This window comes from Chiroxiphia lanceolata, chromosome Z (genome assembly GCF_009829145.1).
Source record: "Chiroxiphia lanceolata isolate bChiLan1 chromosome Z, bChiLan1.pri, whole genome shotgun sequence".
NCBI classification, from domain to species: domain Eukaryota; kingdom Metazoa; phylum Chordata; class Aves; order Passeriformes; family Pipridae; genus Chiroxiphia; species Chiroxiphia lanceolata.
In genome coordinates this window covers 26,138,630-26,153,746 of record NC_045671.1, presented here as the reverse complement: position 1 = coordinate 26,153,746, position 15,117 = coordinate 26,138,630, and the positions used below count along the sequence as shown (strand labels likewise).

General features: G+C 36.6%; 1 protein-coding gene across 6 annotated transcripts in view; it reads right to left on the bottom strand.

Annotated features, from left to right (window-relative positions):
• The window catches only part of KDM4C (lysine demethylase 4C), a 257,803-nt gene that overhangs the window by 17,078 nt on the left and 225,608 nt on the right, over positions 1-15,117 (bottom strand). For 4 of the 6 annotated variants that reach the window (XM_032674844.1, XM_032674847.1, XM_032674845.1 and 1 more), the window contains 2 exons: positions 11,286-11,471; positions 5,934-6,104 (listed from right to left, as the gene is read on the bottom strand). In XM_032674844.1, coding sequence (XP_032530735.1) covers positions 5,934-6,104; positions 11,286-11,471 — 357 coding nt within the window. Of the gene's footprint in view, positions 1-5,933; positions 6,105-11,285; positions 11,472-15,117 lie in introns of those variants that run through there. The other 2 variants (XR_004354389.1, XM_032674848.1) reach the window with 2 other exon arrangements.

Sequence of the window (15,117 nt, the reverse complement as noted above, 5' to 3'; positions counted from 1 at the left end):
GAGTTTTTTAATAATAGCTTTTCAAACTACATTGCTATCATACTGGCAACTAAAACGTGCCTTTTTTTTTTTTTTTAACAAAGAAAGCAGTGGATAACAATTTTAGATGCTGTGAAATTTAGGTACACACTGTAAGAAATTGTAGCCTTTGTGATAATTTCAGTGAAGTACTTTAGTTGTCACAGTTCTCAACAGCCCTATTCCTCCTTTCCCTGGCAGTGGCAAATTTAAAGTGTTGACAGATACAGAAAGACAGAGCTTAATCTCCTCATTTTCTCTTCACACTGAAAGCTCTCTTGGGTCCACTGCCAGAGAAAGGTACTCAAAAAAGTATCAGCAACATTCTGTTAAGGATTCCAGGTATCACTGTTGGTATGTTAAAAAATTCACTTGGGGGTGGTTTTTCATGCTTGAATTTTTCTCAAGAAAAGGTGGCACCCACCTAAAAGAGATCTGTTCATCTCTGAACAGATAGCTTTAGCTGAACTTGGAAAAAAAGGAGAGTTTACCACCTTTTGAAGAAGCAGCCGCTAGCTCAGGAGGACTACAAGGATGTCATGAGATCATTCAGGAAGAAAATCAGAAGGGATAAGGGCCAACTAGAACCTAATCTGTGTACTGATGTAAAAGACAATAAAAAATGTTTGTATAAACACATGCACAATAAAAGGAGGGCTAAGGAGAATCTCCATCCTTAACTGCATGCTAGAGGGAAACACAGTGACAAAGCATGAGGAAAGGGCTGAGGTACTTAAGCCCTTCTTTGACTCAGTCTTTAATAGCAAGAACAGTTTTTCTGTGAGAACTCAGCACCCTGAGCTGGAAGACCAGGATGGGAAGCAGACTGAAGCCCCCATAATACACAGGGAAATGGTCACTGACATGCTACATTACTCAGATACACACAAGTCTGTGGGTCTGGATGGGATCAACCTAAGAGTACTGAGGAACCCGGTGGAAGAGCTTGATGAGACACTTTTCATCATTTACCAGAAGTCCTGGTAGACTGGGGAGATCTGAGTTGAGTGGAGGTTGAAAAATGTTACAACCATCCACAAGATGGGCCAGGAAGACCCAGGGAACTACAGGCTTGTCAGCTTGACCTCAGTGCCAGGGAAGGTCATGGAGCATCACATAGCAAACACAGGAAAACCCAGGGGGATCAGAGCCAGCCAGCAGGGGTTTGTGAAAGGCAGGTCCTGCTTGGGCAACTTCATCTCCTTCTACGACAGGGTGACACATTTAGTGGATGAGGGAGAGGTTGTGGATGTTGTCTGCCTGTACTTTAATAAAGCCTTTGACAGTGTTTCGCACAACATCACCCTGGAGAAATTGTCTTCCCATGGCTTGGACAGGTGCACTGTTCACTGGCTAAAAAACCAGCTGCATGGTTGGGCCCAGAGAGTGGTGGTGAATGGAGGTATATCCAGCTGGCAGCTGGCAGTGATATTCCGTTCTGTTTATTATCTTTATCAATGACCTGGACAAGGGGATCGAGGGCACCCTAAGTCAGCGTGCAGAAGACACCAGGTTGGGTGGGAGTGTTGATCTTCTGGAGGGTAGGAAGGCTCTGCAGGGGGATCAATGAACCAAGGCCAGCGGTATGAGGTCCAACAACGGCAAGTGCTGGGTCCTGCCCCTGGGTCACAACAACCCCAGGCAGCGTTATAGGCTGGGGGAAGGCCAATGGCATCCTGGTTTGTATCAAAAATAGTGTGGCCACAAGGACTAGGACAGGGGTCATTCCCCTATACTTGGCACTGGTGAGGCTGCACTTTGAATCTTCTATTCAGTTTTGGGCCCCTCATTACAGGAAAGACATTGAGGTGCTGGAGCAAGTCCAGAGAAGGGCAACAAAACTGGTGAAGGACCTAGAGCACAAGTCCTATAAGGAGCAGCTGAGGGATTTGGGGTTGTTTAGCCTGGAGAAAAGGAGGTGCAGGGGAGATATTATTGCTTTCCAGCAGTATCTGAAAGGAGTAGCAAGGTGGGGTCAGTTCCTTCTCTCAGGTAACAAGGGACAAGATGAGAGAAAACGGTCTCAAGTTGCACTAGGGGAGGTTTAGATTAGAGATTAGGGACAATTTCTTCATCAAAAGGGTTATCAAGCACTGGAATAGGCTGCCCAAGAAAGTGGTTGAGTCAATAACCCTGGCTGTTTAAAAGGTATGCAGAGGTGGCATTTATGGACATAGTTTAGTGGTGGTCTTGGCAGTGTTAGGTTAATGGTAGGACTCAACAACTTTAAAGGTCTTTTCTTATCTAAATGATTCTGTGAAAAATAATTCTCATTCCTGCTTTTGGCAGCTGCAATTTGAATGTCTTGACCTGAACTAATATATACTTCCTTCAAGAGGATGCTTTTTGGATTTTATCAGGATCTCAAAAAATTACTATAATGTGATTCCACAAAAAACCCTCATGAACTCCTGAACACAGGATCAATTGTTCCTCCAAATACATCTCATATCCTCAATATTTAAGATGCTCTTGCATGTAAGGAATATTTACAAGAGCATTCCATAACCTACAATAGTATTTATGATGTTATTCAATTTATAGACTTAAATAAGTGAAGTCCATTTTGGGTTGTGGACATGACTACCCACAGACCAGCTTTACCTTTTCAATGGATAACCCCTACATTTATATACTTACTAGTAAACTAAAACAATGTGGTTATGTCATGGAAGCAAGAGTAATTACACTCATTTTTGTCACCTAGTTTGCTTGACAACCACAAGGTAAAACCATATTAAAGAATTCTGTGTAAATTTGTCACTGAAAGACCAGGGCATTTAGTGGAGCAAGTGGCCTGGAAGGATGTTTATCACTTCAGGAGATGTGTGCTCAGTATTCCCGTAATCAGAACTCTCTACAGACTCAAAGCATGCTTCACTCTGCAATTACCTTTTTTCTTCCTTGAAATCGATATAATTTGGTGGTATCTTTCTGCCCCCACCCATGTATACTGCAAAGTCTCCCTTGTTCTGTTGTCATTTTAATAACATAATATGGAAACAACTTCATCCACAGCTCTAATTCTAGCTTACATATATATGGATATATATTTTAATTATATTTGCTGTTAAGGCATCTTGACCACCACAATATATACAGAAACAAATACAACTCCTTGCTATATACCCAGAATATTAATTTCTAGCAAACTGCTAAGATATGCCAGTGGAGATAAGTCCATCAGGTATCAACAGCAGGAAAAAAATAAAAAAAAGGACTGTGGGACACCCTCCCTAAATGAGCAAGCCAAAGAACTGAAAAATTTCCTGATGCATACTCTGTGTACTGACCTCTGTCCTGCTGGACAGGGCAGTACTCCTCTTGAGCTAAGCTAGGGGCTCTGTGACAAGTTATGGAACATTAGTACTTTAAGACGTGGCCAGTGGCACACAATGTCTGCTGGTAGCAGTTACTCAAGATTGCAGCATAGGCACTCTCTACTTGTGTGCATGCATGGTTAAACTAACTGCTAAACTTGTCATCTCACCTCCTTTAAGATACAACACACTAGCCCCCTTACTGAAGTCTTCCCATGAATTACAAGAGGAAGCTGTCCTGCTGTTGCTTCCAGAAAAAAAATGTTATCCATATACTTCTTTGCACCCTCTCATACCTGCTGGGTTGAAGGAAAACTGACTGGTTAGCACAACAAAAAGCCAACTCATGGGTTTAAACCCCATAATTGAGGAGTGATGAGTCTAAGAAATTCTGACAAGGTAGAAATCAGGTATAGCACCCAAGCAATAAATAAGGTTGAAATAAAAAAATCTAAATATCTATGCCTATAGCTAACACACTTAAAAACCTCCCACATGATATATTTGGCAAATGCTAACACAAACCAAGAGAAATACCTATGAGAAGACAACAATGCATACCCTGCTTTGGTTGCTATTGAATACAAACAGAGTTTCACGAAGCTTCGAGACTGAACTTTGCCTGCTCCCTGTTTTCCTCCCTAAAAATAAATCACTCTGTCTGAACATTTGAATTCTGGTCTACTGTGAGCTGAGCTGAAATTATGTAGTGGATTCAGCACATACTGGAAAAGCAGAAAACTCCTGCTATCTTTGTGAGCTAGTTAAAAAGTGAAAATAGATTAGAAAAATAAGTTCTTCAATAGGCAGCAACATTGCTTTCACACCAGATTTGATGAATAAGTCCTCCCAGAGGCACTAACACCTGATACACACATTGCATGGATTAGTAAGTTTTAGTCTGGAAAGAAGAAAAAACATTTTTTCCCCTTCCAGTAACCGCTGCAGGTATATTATCTAATGAAAACACAACAAGATTTCTCTAAGGAATATAAAATTCGTTTGGTGTTTCCATCAAACAATTATATGTTGTTCATCCACTATCTGAGAAGCACTGAGGCATATCCAGACCTGATTACATTTATTCTTAGCTCCAGATCAGACTCCCCCACTAGGGCAGCAAGCAGTTTCTCATCTCTACCTTACCAGATCTTCGATGCAGGCATTAACAAAAGAGGGGTTTCTAATAACAATACAGCCACATTTACTTAATATCTTGATCATCCTAAGTCAGAATGTCTTTGATCATTAATGGAGCCTTTTGGAGTGTTGTGAATTAAAGGATAAATTTTCAAAGGCATGTAAGAGAGATTTACTGACTGACTTCTATTCAGACCAGTGGGAGGTAAACAGCTCAATCCCTGTTATGAAATGTACCCTTTCAAATACCGTATTTTCAAAAGGCATCGTATTTTTCAATAACTAAGAAACTTTTAAGAACAACAGCATCATTTCCACTGATGTATCTGCCAGTTAATGCTACTTCTAGGAAAACATCAGGTGTTCAGAAAACAGAAGAGCCCAGAGATTTTCACAGGAGAAAAATATGGAGTGCTCCTAGGAACTGTGCCCCTTGAGCTGCAGAGCATGCATTCTTTGACACCGCTGAGAATGCCAGACTCTTCCCCTTTACATACAGAACAGGACACAGGGCTAAGCGAAAAGTGGTCCTGCAACAACAAACACCATTTTTGCATACCAGTTTTCCCTGGAGGTTCTAACTCTTAGAGATTATTACCAGAAGATACATGAAAAAGTATCAGCTCAGCCCAAAAAAGGCTCAGAGGATCATGAAGGTGAAAAAGGATGAGAGTCATATCATGAGAAAGATGCCAAAGGGCACCTGACGGACACCACACAGCTTAGCATCCAATGGATTCATTGCAAACATGGAGGGAAACAGAATCTTTCCCAACTGTCTGCAAATTTTGTTCATATGTGCCAAATGCACAATGTAGTTCTTAGTTATGAGAAATATGGTAGTTTATGTAAGCGCATAAGGGAAATCAAAATCTCAGTTGCTTTTTGAAAATGTAATAAACTACACTACACATAGATAAACTATCTTCTCCCTGATGATTTTTATCATGAATAATGTAATCTCACAAACTAAACATCAGAAGGTGTAAACAAGTTGTTGGAACAGATTCTTGAGAGGTATTCTTCACATTACAGCAGTTTTCTATTCTGCAAGGAATTTTTACAATTTATCTCTTAGTGACAGAGAAGGATATATGGAATTCCCTTTCTCATATCTTTTATTAAATACATATTTCTTATTTAATTAAAAGATTTTATAAGATTACTTTTGATTCATTTGGTCAAATGGTAAAGACTAATTAGAACAACCAAGGTTTGGAAGCCCATTAGAAAATAATCATTCTCAGCAGTTAAAGTAATAAACATGAACTGAATATTAAGATGTCATTTCCTCAAGGTCAAAAGACGTAGTTCAAGAGGTTCCCAATCTCTAATTTAAAAAAGAAAAACAATCAAAATCAGGAAAAAAAAAGCAAAAACCAAGCAAACAAAAAACCCAAAACCATAAACCAAGAAAACAAACCAGAACTAATAGGTATCTGAGAAAGTACTTACTACAATGTCTTCAGGAAAAGTATCCAGACTGAAAGAGCCATCATCAAACATTATTTCATAGAAAAGCTGAGATGTCACTCCCACGACTCTGCAGCTATAGTATCGTGTATTTCTATGTTTTGTGATGACTGTCTGTCCAACTCTAATGGTCTTCTCAGATGCTTTAGCTCTCTTGAAGAAAGAAAGAATTTAAAAGAGAAGGTAAATTTACCAGGGTCAAAATAGGATTGATAACAGTTCACCACTCAGCATAAAAACTGCAAATGCAAATCAGTTTCATTCAATCAAGATCACCCTAATTTCTTTCACATAAAAAGTTTCTCCATTTTGTTAGAAAACAAGTGACATCTGAAGAAAACCAAATCACAGCATTTTTGCCACTGATGCCTTCTAACTTTTCTGAATTAGATCAATAATACAAAATTAGCAATATCTGTAAAATTTATTTATAGAATAATTTGTAGAAATTTTTTGAAGACGTGATGAACCTAGAGTATGGTCTTGAATTTTTGTTTTAAATTACGGGATTTTGAGGTACTGGATCCCACTATGATTCTACATAATAGCTTAATAGTTTGCCAAATGGGACGCAATAACTAAATGCACATCCTGTTCTTGCCAGAGCTTTCTACAGCAGTGTATTGGAGAAACTTCTTAACCCATACCATGCAGAACTTTTGCTTTAAAACTTCAAACGGTACTGACCACCCTTCATCATGTATTTACACAGTATATCAGTAATAATATTTTTTTTTCATTTCTCAATTGTAATTCCCCCTGGGGCTAGTTATATCAATCTGAAGACTGGCAGGGTTGTTAAACTATGCAAAAATTCTACATCAATAACTGTTTGATGGATTCTATAAATGTAAAAAGAACAGACCCTTGTAAGTGAGCAATTGCTCAACAAGCTCGCATTATGCACACAACTGTTACATCTCAGCTCCCAACTATTGTATCCCCACAACTTGTCAACTTTAAAAGCAACCTTCTTCACCAGGAAAAATAAAATCATTATCTTCTCATCTTAATAACACATACTTCTTCCTTTTGATCTTGATTGTCTATTCAATATGTCACAAAGGTTCACTTGTTTATGTAGAAGTGAGCTATTGTGAGTTTGGCTATACCTGAACAATTGAGCTTTTCTGCTAATGTAAGATGCTACTACAAAGGGCATATGCACTGGTATATATAAGCATGAACCACTTCTTATTAGATATGTTTTTATAAACTGCATGAAAATGCTTTATACACAATATACATTAAAGTAATTACCAAATTTCCTAGCACTGCCTTTCAAACCTTCAAAAGCAGTGCATTCTTCAGTTAGTATAAGAGTTTTGAAATTGTCTTATGAAAATCTGGAAAATGCTACTAGCTATAGGATTTTTATCACTAATATCGAAGAGAACCAAAAACAGCATCACTTCTTTTTGTAAAATTTCAAGTATTAGCAGTATGGTCAATGCTTCAGGGGAAGAGGAAAAACACACCCTAAACTTGAAGACTTCCATTTTTGCAATGACTGTCATCACTGTCGAGCCTCTTTCCTGGACTTATTTATGGGATTTAGAATTTTTAAACCTCTCTGCTCCTGCAAACTAAGGGCATACCAAGTACAAATATTCTGTACCATTTCTACAGGCAGTGCACTAAATCTCTGTGCCAGAGCTCTGCCTGTCATACGCATTTGGAGGATTTAGTTGAGGTCACCTCAGATAGTAAAACCCAATGATGTTCCTAAAGCATTTACCAACTTTACCTACAAATAATGTTCTGAGCATACTCAGAATTATTTAACCTTTGCATGTATAATAAAATTATTTCCTCCTCATTTTACCTGTCTATAGTCAGACTAAGCAGAAGAATTAACTACATAAATAGCAATTGACTGGTATTATTAAAAGTGTGATAAAATATCAATTAGCATGTTTTATTCAATCTTGAAACATATGTAAACATACATGTACATTTACCTTTCAATTCTTGACTTCAGCCTACTCAGCTGTTGGGGGTAGGGGAATGGATTAGATGCAAACTAAAGACTATTAATTGATTTATTTATATGAAATAATAGAAGAAGTATTATATTATAGAAACACAAGGAGATATAGTTCTATTAAAAGGCTTAAATCTTCTCTGAAAGAAGATATAACTCTTCAGAGAAGATGGAGGGCAAACTATAATATTTTAAGAGACAATATAGATTCCTTTAATGATAAAATATTAAGAGAAGGAATGCCGTTTCTCATAAAAAAAATAGTAAAACCAAGAAATGCATTCTAGCTCAAGGAGAAGATTATTTCTTAGTATGTTATCTTGGTAGGATTGTAGATTTATTTCTCAGAGAAAAATATTCACAAGCGCACTCTGTAATTGATGCATGTCCCAGAAAACATTTCCTGACAGAAAATCTTAAGAATTTACTGATGTTAAGAATGTCACTTTTGATCAGAAAGGACAGCTGTTATGTAAAGGAGTCTATCAGATTAAAGAAACAGCTGTGGTAGTTACCAGATTATTGAGAAAGCTGTGGTTTAAAAAGTATGATTTTCTTTAATGGTATGAAAGCCAAGGATGAACTACGATAGTGGTAGAAATACAGGAAACAACCAGATACAAAGAAAAAAAGCTAATCTCCCCTTCTGTGTGCAAACTTCAAAACAATAAGAGGCAAAATTACTTTCTCCTTCATTTTCTGCATGGCAGTACACAAAACCCTTGTTAAATACATAAACTTTGTATATATGAATTCATAATAACTATCATGAAATAGGTATCTGATGTATACCTAAATACCTAGAAACTTCTTCGGGAGAGGATCCTCAAAGGTCTGAGACGTACTTGATACAGGAGCATAACTCTCGTATCATCATTTACTCCTTGGAACTCCAATTTAGGCACAGAAACTATGCACGATATCTCAAAAATAAGCCAACTCATGATTTTTGAATAACATGCCCTTCTGAAGGCATGCCTTCATCTCTCTGAAATATTCAGGGGCTGGCAGTAGTTAGCAGACAGTGGCAAACAATGCATTACTCAGGTATTCACCAGGAAAAGAATCTACAGCTTCCCCTTGACAGCACCCCTTCATTCCATGTGTGCTAGAGAGGTTAAGAGCTGGCCAATAATAGTAGAAGATAATTTTAAATAGCTCCAAAAGCAGCAACAGCAGGGTTTTGGCACCCCCTGTCTTTGCCCTTTCTAAAGACCGTTAGTCTTTCAACATAACTGGGGCTGCCTAGATAGCCTCTTCTGTTCACAATTTCCAAATGAAACATCAGCTCCGAGCATACGCTTGTCTCCAGCCAGCTTTCCCTGATCCTCAGTGCTGTCTTTGCTAATCTTATATGAATCCTTCAGGAGGTTTTTTGGGTGGCTTTGAAAGGGTATTTTTGGTTGGTTTTTTTTTTCCCTGTTAGAATAGTTGCATACAACTTCTTTTTCTCATTTTCTTGTGTATGAAAGAGTTCTTTTAATCAAAATGAATCCATGCTTTTAAGCAAGGAAGCTAAAACAACAGCAAAAAAAAAAAGTTCATTGCTATACCTAATGGTGAAGAGCAATGTAATTTCTGCTTGAAGGAATAGCTAATAGCTAAGAAAAGCATAACAAGAAAATCAATGGTGAAAAAACTTCCAAAGGCTTAAACATGTGATTAGATTAATTATTCAAAAGACAGAGTATAAAACCAAGCATGTAAAAACATATGGTAACCTCCTTTGTCTCAGGAGTAAGTTAAGAATTTTACAGATAAAGATTCTTTAATGGAGCATTTGATCTTTCCAAGTTTTGGCCCACTTAAAAACACAAAAGCATAATTTTTCTTTCTCTTCTGCAAACGTGATTTTTATTTGAACCATGGGGAAAAAAAGGTAATAATACCAAATTTTTTTCAAAATTGTTGGCCCTAAGTTTCAGGAAAGGATATAGTAGTCCCATTCCAAGCTACTTTGAATGTCCTTCACACAAGCTCTTAAAGAGTAGCTACATAAAATCCTGTTTCCCCATAGTTGGTGGCTTTTTTTCCTTTGACACTACTTAATACAGGTCAAGCAAATCACTAAGAAAACATTTAATTAATGGGACTGATGCAACTCCCACTACCTTGAATATAAAGACTTGTCCCAAACAAATATTAGAAAACATTTTGGAAGAACAGCCCTATTTTTACTGGCCATGATTTTAATCCAGTAATTTTGAACTAACGATAATGTTTTAAAAAAACCCAAGGAAATACCTTAAGTTGCCTGTACAGATAGAGGTTTAAGTTTGTTTGTTTGTTTTTCAAACCAAACTCATTTTCTTGAAAAATGTTTGAAGAAACTAAAACCATATCAAGTGTACTGGTTTAACATGTTCATTCATTCTGGAAAACAAAAATATTCAAAAAATTTAACAGTTCCACGGAAATTTTATATAGGCATACACAATATATCTCCCTTTTGAAGAACAATCTGCAGATTGAACACTCAAGACTGATTACTCTAGTTGGGAGGCATTACATTTTACTACACTCAAAACATAATCTTACTCTTCAGTAGTCTTGTCATTAAGACCAAGGATTCACTGACAAGCACTAGAAAGACCAATATATATTATACAGACATTACCTGGGTTTATGTCTTTCAATTCTAATGCATAAAGGAGAAAAAAAATTTGCAACTTGACTAACTTATCAAGCTCTTTCCTTAATAAGACCATGTTAAGACCTTCTAGTTTGCTAGGAAACAAAATACAGTTTTAAAAGCCCATGATAAACGGTAAGAGTTCTCTCTTAACTGAGATAGTAACCATTTAAATAAAAGACATTAAAGTAATTCTTCATGTGTCTCATCTAAAATTAAAGGTTCCTCCTCAGCACAGGATAGAAATAAAAAGGCAGTCATAACATGAATTTTCATGGCATGCCAGTGTTATTTTGCCAGATGACAGAATAATTATAATCAGGTATTTTCAAAAGACTGTTTGGCTGCAGAACAAAGATCTTACATATACACCATATCCATTATCTCACTGGATCTGTGAGTATTTGCAAGATATTATGATCTGGGTATTTATAATACACTTCAGGTTAACAAAACGAGAACTCAGGGATTTGTTCTGGCTGTCAAAACAATATATTCAAAAAGGACTTTAGTGCAAACCTGTTAAGCATATCAGGTACTTCTCCCAGGTAACAGCATAAGAAAAAATTTTTAAGATGTAATAGATTGCTATGTATGGAAATATGACAGCCAGAACTATTATAATACATAATGTGGATCCTTTCTTCCGTTTTCTCTGGAAACATTACTTTAATTCTGAAATTCCATTTTTTAACAAATAATGAAACACATTCCTTACCACATTGTGGTTGATCTTGTGCCTGAAACATGTCATGTAGACAACAAATGGCCAGTCATCAGGTTCCATCAGCACTCCTGCAGCATGGGCACAGGTAACATGGAAGGATGTTGTGCAGTGTCCATATGAACACTGAATGCAGGCACCAGAGATTTTCTTAACTCTCTGTCTGCAGAAGATACATTTCTGTAGAAGCAAAATAAACAGAATATTTACTGTACTGCTCCAACTCCATTCACTTCTGCAAGTAACTCAAGGACTAAAAAGTTATTTGTGATTTACTGACTACATTTTATACCTTGCAGTATGCCCAGCAAAACAACAAGCATTTATGAATTACAAGGTAACTTAGAAATATCATAATTAATACATAGCACTTTTGCCTTTTTGCATAAATTTGAAGTGTCCCAGTGCTATAGAGATAAAACTGATAGACAGCTATTTAAAATTTTAAATTCCATACTTTGAAAATTAACCTACTCCTCCTAAAATAGGTGTAAAAAAAACCCTACATATGATTCTGCAAAAAACAAAGAGAAGAGAAATGTAGGGCTAAAGAGGACTTCCATGTATCATTTAACTTAGCCCCCTACCTTGAAGCTGGACTAAATATATATGTAGACAGTCTTTGGGAGATGGCTAATCTAAAGTGTTCAGGAAAGAGTTTCTACAATATCCTAAGACAGCCTATTATGGTGGATAGATCTCCTCTAAGCTAGAGATGTTGCCTTTATCTCAAGCCTTTGCAGAATTCCACAGCTGAAGGCTGCTCTTACGCCCCTTCTTATTTTTTAGTCCAGTTTTCATTGGTTGTGTATTGAATATAATGTTGACACAGTACGCTGTATTCCCCCATGTCAGAAATCAAAGTTTCATGTCAACAGCTTCACTGGTATCAAGACTGACTTTTTTTTCTTTTGCCAAGTGACAAAAGTAAGGAGCTGATAGGAAAAAAAGACAAAGGGACATAAACTAGGTTAACTCAGTCTGGGAAATAAGCTCCAACACGCTAAAAAAAGACAATACAAGATGAACAGTATCTTGCCACCAAAAGACATTACCAGTAGATAGAGTAATTACTTCAGTAACTTCTATGGAGAACTGTTTTACATCACATATGGGAACTAGCTTTTAAAACTCTCGTTATGGCAACAAATGCAAATACTATTGATGATCATAAAATTATCTCAAATATTATAAATACAAACATTTTATGTAATGACAAAACCCAATTAATTCAATGAAACATAGTGCTGGAACAGTGATTACTTCCATTTGTTCTAAATTTGCTAGCCACTGATTTTTGCTAAATACCCTCTTGTCTGCCTATGCCAGGAACACTAGTAAGAATAATTTTAATTTATTTTTACTGCATGGTTAATAATCCAAAGTATTTACTATTAACTCACATCCAATTGTTTTTCACAGGTTACTGGAGAATTTTGTTCTCTATTGTTTATTGATTTTCAGATCCCGAATAAAACCTGAAAAAATTTCGTTATATAAATCAGCATTTACATAGTTTCAATGGCTTCTGGCACTCAGTTTGTGACTCAAATAATGCTTTTTGCAAGGGCTAGCCCTGTCAAGCTCATGCAGGGTTCTAGTTCCCATATCATTCTGAATTGAAATACTCTACAGGTTTTGCCTTCCCTCTGAAAGCAAACTGCCTGTGTGGCTTCACACAAGCAGAACTTAAGAGTAGCATCTAGCATCTGGAACTTAGTGAAAAATTTTACTTATCATTCACTAAAAGGACCAGAACTCAGCTCACTGTACTGTAGGACCATCAGGCCTGAAAGACTAGTAAGATGTAAAGATGATTTTGTCATCAAAAGAAATGTTTCAGAGACTTCACTGATATGCTTCCATCTCATTGTGCATTTGTACTCATCTGCAAGAGGTCATTTCCAGATAAGTAGAGCAACTGTTTCTCAAGGAAGCTTAGGGATGTTTTTTATAAATACACATTCAGAACCAACTAAACAGAAATTCCAGAAAGAAAATACAACAGAAATCTAATTTGTATCATGTCTAGACAATGAGTTCATGTAAATACACAGCTCCTTTTTAAATGCTTTTTCACACAGATATATACATAAACTCACCGATCAGTGTAGTGGAAGAAGAAAGACTGAAATACTTATGAGTATTAAAAAAGCCAAGCCAAACCAAACCAAACCAAACCAAAAACAAAACCCAACCAACCAAAAAAAAAAAAAACCAAACAAACCAAAAAAAGCCTACCAAATAAGAAACCTCAGGTTTGTTCTCATTAAAACACTCCAAAAATGTAGTTCAAACAAAATGTAGAGAATGGGGAAAAGAAATAAAGTAAAAAACAGCTAAACTAGCGCTAACTGAAGAAATTGTAATGTTACATAAGGAAATGCTGATTCCCTTAAATTACCGGCTACACTTGCATAAGACAGCGAATATGCAAACATTACAATGTGGTTGTAAGTTTCCTCTGCACGTTACTAAAGTATCATAAAAACCTGAGAGACGCAGAAATCTAAAACAATACATTGCATGAGTAATGCTTCAGAAAAAAATATGTACTTACAACTATATATATGCACAATTGTTCTCCTATATTAATATTTTAAGGTTTATCACCTTTCAGAAGTGGAAAAGCTGAGGAAAATAAAAGCAATATGAGGATAGTGAGAAATGCTGATAGGGAAGCTGGAAATGCACTCAGGAAAACTGAAAATGCGACACACTAAATGGCATGGCCAAATCCTCAGAAATTAGAGTGTAACTTCATGCCCTCCTGTAAAAGACTGACTTCTCTGTTCTCTCCCAGCACAGGTTAACTTAATAAGAATTTGTTTGACAAACTGGCACAGTTTGAGAAAACTTATTTCTCACAGTGCTTTCCAGAGTTATAACTTGAAAGAACTGAAAATAACTAATTAAAAGCAAGCTGTCCAATTACTATTGACTATATTCTTATTTCAGTCACGTTGGTGTAAAATTAGTGTAATTCTGATGAAAAGTGAACTTGCTTCAGATCTACTCTTATATAAAAGGAATACTGGTTGGTCATACGTAAATGTGTGAATCCAGACTTCAGGTCACATGACAAAAGTGAAGAAACTCCTGTGTTTTAGCCATGCGATAAATCCATCTCACTGCCAAGTACAAGGAAGGTAACTGTTACATCAGTTAACTCCAAACACACATTAAATCTTTTGTGCTACACTCGTACACTCTTCAGGTATCTAAAAGATTAAGATCATGGATATGAATGGGGGAAAAGGTTTCTGTACATGAAGAAAAAAACCCAACACCCTATGCTTAGGAAATACCAGAAAAAGTATGAAAACCTTTCTTCTTTCAGAATGCATGAAAAGAATCAAGGTTGGCAAATAATGAAATACGTTTCCTATTTTCTGTAAGATGCTGTGTCCTTTATACAAGTATGACACCAAGAGGGATGACACAGATGTACCTCAGCCTTCCAATGCGTCTCAAACTTCAGAATGAATTTTGAAAAGTAGATGTGAAAGACAGGTGTACCAGCAAACTACAGCTTGCATAACTATATCAGGCAGCATGGCCTCATTCAGACATATGAGAAAAAGCTCCTTCCTGTTTGAAACTATACATCAAATAGTTAATCTATTATATTTTATTAATAAAATCAGAACTACAGAATAAAAGCAGAGAACTATAAAGATCTATTTTGCATACATTTTTGGAACATTAGCTGAGCTACATACGAAGCTCTATATTAGCCATAAGAAGTAAATTGAACTGTGCTGTGTCTGATCCATAGTGGCAACACTTTCTCTCTTCAGCTTCTGAGAAATAATGTATTTCTCAT